At 44.3% G+C, this 8,497-nt stretch overlaps 1 protein-coding gene across 2 annotated transcripts; it reads left to right on the top strand.

The window, feature by feature from the left end:
• Positions 1 to 362: 362 nt before the first annotated feature.
• LOC116377005 (matrix metalloproteinase-16-like) lies at positions 363 to 8,497 on the top strand. 2 transcript variants are annotated; one of them, XM_031838523.1, is made up of 4 exons: positions 363 to 1,998; positions 3,243 to 3,257; positions 3,492 to 3,614; positions 7,765 to 8,497. In XM_031838523.1, exons 1-4 carry the CDS (start codon positions 1,895 to 1,897, stop codon positions 8,078 to 8,080), a joined length of 558 nt encoding a protein of 185 aa, XP_031694383.1. In that variant the 5' UTR covers positions 363 to 1,894; the 3' UTR covers positions 8,081 to 8,497. The 2 variants fall into 2 exon arrangements, with proteins under 2 accessions (XP_031694383.1, XP_031694385.1); XM_031838525.1 differs by lacking the exon at positions 3,243 to 3,257.

Here is an 8,497-nt window from a genome sequence, read left to right on the forward strand (position 1 = left end):
GGATCTATAAAATGAGGTGTCTTACGTTTAGTCTTTCCCAGATCTTTAAAGAGGTGTTGCGGTTAAGTCATTGAATTTCCCGAGACTATTTAAGTGAACAGCGAAACCCGGCCAAGTAAAAGTCTGCCACATCACCTCCCATAAAACCACAACGTGTTGTTTTTACAGTTCGGCTTTCGTCCAGATTAAACAAACGAGATATAAAGTGAATATATGAGTTTTGGAAGTGTTGTTGGGCCGTTATTTTGTTTTTGTTAATTATCTTTGCCAAGAGCCATTTTTTCCCCCTGCTTCTAGTCCTAATGCTAAGCTAAGCGTCAAAACCAAGGACGCATTCCCCCCCCCAAAATGTCAAAGTATTCCTTTACCAACTTCCACCAGCAATCCCCACATTCCATTATTATATTCAACTTTATTTCAGACACATGAGTCCATATAAAAAAAACTAAAACAACGACACTTTTTACCATCATAAAAAAAAAATAAAGGAATATTTAGATTTAGATCCTCCTTGGTTTTAGCAATCATGATAACACTCTTTTTAGAGTTGAATTTAACATTAATATTAAGGTATTTTGTTTTAAAACATTTAAATATTGGGAGTTATCAACATTTAAAATGTGAAATGACATTGCCCTGCTCTACTCACATGGTGTTTGTCCGCATTGAGCTTTCACCATCCACAGATCCATTTGCTATGATGATGAGCTATGGTCTGCTTTGTACAATCAGTAGTGCACATATCCACACAGCGGTCGGGCCTCTGGGCATTCCTCTGCTATGTGCACACACTGCCAGTTAGCTGATCAACATCCCAAAGCTCTATTTCACGTTTAGGCAACCACAACAAAAAAAAACAAATCACAAAGATTTCCATCTCGTACTGTAACAGGCGTCTTGTTTTTTCACCCCAGTTTGTAGCTCTCTGTGAAAAGATACAAACGGGCCTTCCATTGAGTTTCTGGAGAGCTCTGGAGCCCGAAGTGAGGCCCGCTCTCCGCAACAGAAGCTGCACACTCACATTTGTGCCATTGTTGTAGAACGGTTTGCCTTTTTATTGCATTCTCCTTGCCTGCTCTCACACCATGCGTGCCAACCCCCCCCACCCCACCCCCGCACACACCTTCTCAGTGTGTATGCTATCCTGGGCAGCAGGCCTCTAGAACGACTGAAGCAGCTCGGCGACATCGTGTACGAGGATAGCGCTCAGGTTTCGCGGCGTGGTGATGCCGAGAGTGTCAAAGACAGCTCATTGCGTCTTTGGGTTGTCTCTCGACACAGTACAATCTGTTTTTCTTTTTTATTGGTTGAATTTTCTTTTGGTCGGTTGGCTTTGTGTTGCTAAATGCAGCAGTTGGCGGAGTCCGTTCGCCGTCTTTATGATGAAGACTGAGAGGGTACAGAGAGGCTGGGACTATCCAAATCCCTAAAGCCTCTTCCGTGGGGAGCCCAGCCGATCCCTCATCTTCGCCCCGGTCCAAAGATCTGAGCTGTGATTCCCTCCAGCAGGATTTTATAGAGACACAGAAAGCTCTATTACACCAAAAGCCTGTCCCCGACAAGCCAAATGACAAGATAACAAGTGACATTTTGCTCTATAACATTGTATGGAGGTTTCTTACTGGAAAAATGCCTTTAGATCCATTTGCTGATCTTTTTCTTACTTATGTTTCTGTAGTTAAGCTGTATCTTGATGGTGATTTAATAGTGTTCTAGGTCATATAGAACAGGGAATAAGGCAATTCCCTGAACCCTCAGTGTACAGTTCCTTTTGCATAGACGTTAGCATGTCACCTGGAACCCCTTCCCTGTAAATACTCACCCTTCCCTCCCTCTCTTTTGTCTGCAGTCATGGCTCCAGAGGTACGGCTACCTCCCTCCTGCAGACCCCAGAATGTCGGTGCTGCGCTCTGCTCGAGTCATGCAGTCCGCTATCGCTGCCATGCAGCGCCGCTACGGCCTCAATGTCACAGGCTCTCTGGACAGCAGCACTATAGGGTGAGTCACATGTTTTGAAGGGGGGGACTTTGAGTTCCGAGCTTTCATCGTGACGAGTTCCCTCAAAAGATAAGGAAATGTGGACGGAAGTTATAAGACATTTAACAGGAAGGAAGACACTGCCAGTTATTCAGTGACTCCATAGGAGTTTAATGTAAGTACAAAGAAGCGGCAATGTTTAATTTAGTAGTGTAAGTAGTGTCATTTCTTTTACATGCATGTTACTTTGGAAATCTCCAAACAAATGAGTAAAATGTTTCCAAAGTCTGATTAATTATTGAAATACCAAAACATTATTAGATATTATTCCTGTTTGGTTTTTCATGATTTGATTCAACACTGAAATTTGAAGTTGTTTTAACATAAATTTTACAACGGGAGGGAACAACAGCCAGGAGGTAAAACACGCAGCAAACGAACAAGCAGCGGTTAAAGATTGTTGAAGCTCACAAAGACATCTTCAGAACGGGGGACAAATGGCGGACCAGTCTCTCATTCATCCCGTTTTGTATTCTGAAGGCACCCAGAGTGGTTTTGCCAAGACACTAACTTACCCTAACACGGATTAAGTGGGGCGTCTTAATTCGATCAAAGGGGCCTTTCACGGAGAGTACACCTCTGTTGTCAGATCAAAGGCTGCGAAATGGCAAAGTATTAATACTCAGTGGAAGAACAGGGACAGCGTTCGGTCGCCACTCGCGCGATCGGTCGAACCTCAACGCAGCAGTCAAGGACGACGTGGGTTTAGTGGAAGAACTCACTTTATTGTAACCACGAAGACGAGAAGAGTCTCTGGAGTCTCCACATGGATGTACTGGAGGGTAAACCCACCTGAGGCCTGTAAAAGAGGTTTTAATAAGATTATACTTTGCATTAAGAATCAAAGTCCTATTACTTATGTGAGGATATTAGAAATCAAACAGATGATATACAGAATGCTCTTGTTTTTAAACGGCTCAGGTTATACCCAGTTTAAACCCTCAGGGCCATCATCATTTTACCTGCCAAACACACACACAAAAAAAACTGTGTTCACTGACATTTGTCCCCACCAACACCGAAATGCCATCCGTGCTACAAATAGCAATGAGCTCAAATTGGCCACTGAACCGCGACGTGGCGATGTGGTGGCCAGCGGTGTGAATGCAGACTAACAGCTGTCCCACCGCTGGGCTGAAACGTGATGAGCTAACGGTGTGCCTGTGCTTCTTCTCTCCTCCTCCCGCTTCTCGCTGCCGAAGCAGCGATAACACGATAAGGTGAGGCGCCTTCTGTGTGTCATACATGAGTGAACGTGTGCTTGCATGTGTTGTGTTTAGATTTTGAAGTAACTTTATGTGTAGCGAATTCACGCGTTAACAAAGTCTGCATCTGTTCACGAATGTGAAGAGCTACATTGGATCAGAATTTGAAATACAATGAATGAAAGAATTTTCAAAAGTATGCGCCCCTAGAATGATGATTGATGGCCTCCTATCGTTTTTTTCGTGCAGGTGGATGAAGAAGCCAAGATGTGGGGTTCCCGACCAGATAGGAGGCGCATCCAAATTCAGTGTCAGGAAACGGCGGTACGCCCTGACAGGACAGAAGTGGCAACACAAACACATCACATACAGGTGGGTGGGTTTAAAATGTGCCAAGATCACGCCGGTCAAGCTTGTTTGCTTCATGTAGAGGCAGCTTCACAATAACCCGGTTTTCCTCCAATCCCCATAACCACCATCGACACGCACAGACGATCCCACACACTGACTCGACCCGTCAAAGGGGCTTTTGTCAAGCTGTGAAGACATCCGGCTAACATGATTAGCCCAGTATGTGCCCACAGCCCCGAAGAAATGATCTGCGCAGACTGAGGCACGTGCACACAAACAGGGCTTCATGACTTAACCAGTGCCGTTGACCTTTTCATTAAGATGCACATTCCATTGAGAGAGAGAGAGAGACAGAAAAGGAAACAGCCTGCTATCGTTTGTTTGCATGCACTTCTTGCTCTCTTTTTTTTATCCTGCCTTTAAGCTTTAAACAATGGTAGCCCATTTAAAACAGCCAAGTCTTGGTAGAACTTTTAACTGTCTCCCAATTTCTTCTTGTGGAGCAAAGGAGCAACTTCTGAGCACAATATTTAGATTTATATGAAGGATGGAAAGCTGCAAACCCAAAGGTTAATCCGAAGTTGCTTTTAAGCCAAACTGCAACCATTACACACTAAAAAGACAGTGTTCTTTAAAGCCGGGACTGTGCAAGCTTTATCCTCCGATATGGCAAGAGCCATACATGCACCAGAGATCTCATCACCCAATTCTGACATGCAGCTACATGAGTAATGATATATAGGACAACATGTTATGTAATATTTCTGTTGATTCAGTGAGTTTAGTAGCCCACATTCTGTAATATTTTATACATACCATGCCGATGCTTGCCCCCAGCCCCATGTTACATGGGATAATCCTCAAGAAGTGGGCTTGTTTTTTTTTTTCTCCTCTGTCCTGAGGATAAATGTATAAGCAGTATTACATGCTGAATATAATCTAGTGCATCAGCGACCTACAGCTGAAGTAGGGCTGTACATCACTGATTCATGCCTGTGCATTTTCTCTTCTTAAAAACACAACACTGGGATTGGTTTCCGAGTTCGTACCATGAGTGCATGGTTCCTCTGTGGCGGCGCAGATTTGAAAAGGAGAAAATTAGTGGGCTTGATGAAAAGTGGAGGAGTAGATCGGTGGAATTGAGGGGGTGGGGGGGTTGGAGGAGAAGCAGCTGCACAGAGAAAGAGATGAGCTGAGAGGAGAGGAGGAAACCCTAGTGGAAAGCAGAGGGTGCTCTCTTGACAGATTAGGGTTATCGGATGGGAGCATTTTTGAGAGTGTGAGTGTGAGTGTGAGTGTGTGTGTGTGTGTGTGGGGTACATGGATGTGTGCCTGGCCCCCAGTCAGCAGTCGGATGTGCCCGTAGCTGCTCATTTCAACTCAAATTGGTGCAATGGAGAAAGTTAGAGAATGAAGCTCATTTTATATCTTTATATATAACATCAATGAACGATAACCGGTGACGGTTCTGTGTGTCGCATGTCCACATTCATTTTCTTTACCATTTTGAGACAAACTTTGATTTTATTTTTGTTTTGTTTTGGCCATTGGTTATGATAATGTTGTACCAGCCAAGTGACGTTGCTGAGATCTACGAACGGTCACTGCAACAAACACGAGCAGTCAGACAATCAGACATGGTCAAACGGTTCAAAACGAATTGTTAAAAAAATAAACAAGTCTGGTATTTTGGAAGTATAACAAATGCATGGCCACCCCAAGTGTGCGCTAGTTTCCATGTAGCCACATACAGTACTTGCTGCGGGAAGGCACTAATTAGCTTTGGCATGCCTACAGTTCTCCCTGCATGCAGGTACCATTATAGCAGATGAGTTGCATCCGGAATCATTATCACCTCACAACATGGAGTTGAATATTTTACGTGGCCTCAGAGCAGGCTGGTGATTCTTTCATTCGTCGTCTTGCAGCCTCCGTCTGCGCGCGCTTCTCTCTTACTCTTAAAATAGGACACACGCATACGGTGAGCCGGGTAATAGAATCAGATGAAACCGTCTCTGTACTCCTCAAGGGGCCACAGTTGCTGCTAAAGCCTTTCATTGTAACCCCAGACAGAGCAAGGACATGCACAGGATTCATTGGGAACACTTCAGGTGCTACAACAGTTTCTCTCTATTTCAATCTCGGCGAAAACACTCGTGTCTTTGCAGACACTCTCTGGGTCAGCTGATATTGATATGAAAGCAGGACTTGTACCTCTATCTGCTCTGCATCAGCACTTCAAACGACAAAAGGGCCATTTTGTGTTGCCTCTGTAAGTGGCCCCAATCAGACAGAGACCGTTTGCTTACTCAACAGCCAACCATCGCACTACCAACACTTCACTTGATGTTTCCGTAATTCAAGAGTTCTGGCAAATCTTGAGATGCGAGCATTTATTACTCACACTTGTCTGAGGACACACACACATTTCCACACTATCATTCATCACAATTTACATCCCTTACGACAAATCTTAGATGCAAGCAACAACACGCCATCCAGACAGGTTTGTTGCCGCTTGAGGCTCGAGGCCTTTTTAGTGTTCTTCAGTTCATTGTTTGTGGTGTAACGGGCCAAAACGTGATTGTTGTGGTTCACTCTCACTGCTCTCATCTGTGTTGTTTTCCGGCACAGCAGACTGATGGTAAAAAACAATAACTCTTGAAACCTATTGTACAAACAATTAGCAAAATTAGCAAGTAGAGCCAAATATGTCCCTCAAGGGTCGGTGGAGACCAAAACTAGAGCTAAAGGAGGAGTAAACGGTAAACTCACTTTCATCAGCTCGACACACACGTGACTCCAGATGAATGCTTCTCAATGTGTTGATGAGTCACTGTTCGCTAACATGTTCATCATATCAACTTAATAATGTGATAGTTTGTCTATACAATTACATAAATTCCATTTTGTCTGTCAAAACAGAAAGTCATTAGCTGAAAGTGAAGGTTTTGTCAAAGCTTGTGAGAGAGTAATTAAAGCAAACTCATCTTTGCTGAAGTGCTAGTCAGCTGTGAGCAAGTCTGTCTAGAAAGAGCAGACCAAGAAACAGAAACAGTTTATTCTTTGGTTCAAGCAATTAGAACATTTGAAATGAAATTGCCGACACTCTATTTATATTTCATAACCAGCCTTTATGCTTCCCTTTTCACTGAGTTTGATTTAATAATTAATCTTAGCTAACATACAATATTAATATGCAGTATATAGATGTGCCTTGCAGCAGTCTACCCACGACGCAAAAAAAGATGAGTAACAGACGTCCTGATAATATTTATTGCCATAATGGGATATGACAGCCAAACACAGATGCTGTGAAGGACCACAAGGAGAAAGGGAACAAGAGAGAGGTTACAGGAAATGCACAGAGGAAATGGGATGGGAGGGAAAAAAACACTTGAGCAAGAAGAATTTTATTTAAAAATAAATAAAATTAAATTGGCACTTTATTTACACACTACACTTATCAACTGATCTCAACTCAGACACAGCGCTACAGGCATAAGAAGACATAGAGTATTGTGTGCGTGTATGTGTGTGTTTACAGTTGGATGACGCAAACTATACCCATCCGTCTATCCCAAAAGAGAAACCACGTTTTAATAGAGCGTGACACCGAGATATTTTCAGAGCGAATAAAGTGGAGTCAGGTTTTTTCGTGATTGCCCGAACCTGACTGGGGCTCTCGGCAGCCAGTGGGCTGTTGATAATCCGTAATTAGAAAATAACTTTCAGTGGCAGGGAACTGTCCCGTCCTCTCCACACCTGCAGCAACTCAAAGCCGGCAAGGGAGGACTCAGCTGTTCTTCCCTCTCAAATCGCTTCATTTAGCTTTCTGCTGGCGAACACGATGAGCGTGAAATGGCAGCATGCGGGGAGAACAAGCATCGGGATGGATGTTTGAGTTTTGGATACTGTGATTGTGTAGATTGACATGGTGTGTGTTTTAGTTTTTTTTCAACCGTTGTAAACTGACTATTTTTTTTTTTTTATATCCCACCATATCTCAAGCTCTGAGTGGACATCCAGCGGAATCGGCCACTCTTCCCTGTGTTACGCTCAAAGAACCCAACAGTCTTATCAGACCAGTTTACAATAGATTTGCTCATCCTGACAGCTGAAGGAGAAATCCCAACTCGAGGCTTAACTTTTCCCTCCCGTGTCTCTGCAGCATAAAGAACGTGACACCCAAAGTGGGGGCAGAGGAGACCCACGATGCCATTCGGCGGGCCTTCGACGTCTGGCAAAATGTAACGCCGCTGCGCTTCGAGGCCGTGCCCTACAGCGAGCTGGAGAGGACCAAGAAAGACGTGGACATCACCATCATCTTCGCTTCGGGTTTCCACGGCGATAGCTCGCCCTTTGATGGCGAGGGTGGCTTCCTGGCCCACGCCTACTTTCCAGGGCCGGGAATAGGAGGCGACACCCACTTTGACTCAGACGAACCGTGGACGCTGGGCAACCCCAACCACGACGGTAAGCGTTGATTCATGTTCTTGGGAGATGGTATCAGACATATTTTTAAAACAAAAGGTCTGTCAGCTGATTCACCTGGAATGAGTGTGTGAATGTAGAATATGTACAGGGTTGATATTTTGCGTCTAGGCTCCGTCTCTCCCCATAAAGAAACCCAGAGCTCAGCACATCAGGGAGTGGAGGGTGACGATAATAACTTATCCTCTCGGGGAACAAAGTCTCAGAGCCTACAGGTGGATGCTGAGGCGGAGCTGCTGCCTGTGAAATGCTATACGAACAGCGCTAGCGGTGAGCGGGGAGTGATGAGAATAACTTAGCCCTAGAGGAGCATAGACTCAGAGCCTACAGCTGGATGCTGAGGTGGAGCTTTTGAAATGCTATAACAACAACAACAACAACAACAACAACAACAACAACAACAACAACAA

The sequence above is a fragment of the Anarrhichthys ocellatus genome, unplaced genomic scaffold, assembly GCF_004355925.1.
Source record: "Anarrhichthys ocellatus isolate YVR2014 unplaced genomic scaffold, GSC_Weel_1.0 scaffold797, whole genome shotgun sequence".
Lineage (NCBI taxonomy): Eukaryota > Metazoa > Chordata > Actinopteri > Perciformes > Anarhichadidae > Anarrhichthys > Anarrhichthys ocellatus.

Excerpts from the sequence above, each read along its gene's own strand:
- LOC116377005 (XM_031838523.1), top strand. The coding sequence starts at position 1,895 with ATGTCGGTGCTGCGCTCTGCTCGAGTCATGCAGTCCGCTATCGCTGCC. Across the intron at positions 3,615-7,764 it reads CACAAACACATCACATACAG|CATAAAGAACGTGACACCCA; the intron begins GTGGGTGGGTTT and ends GTGTCTCTGCAG.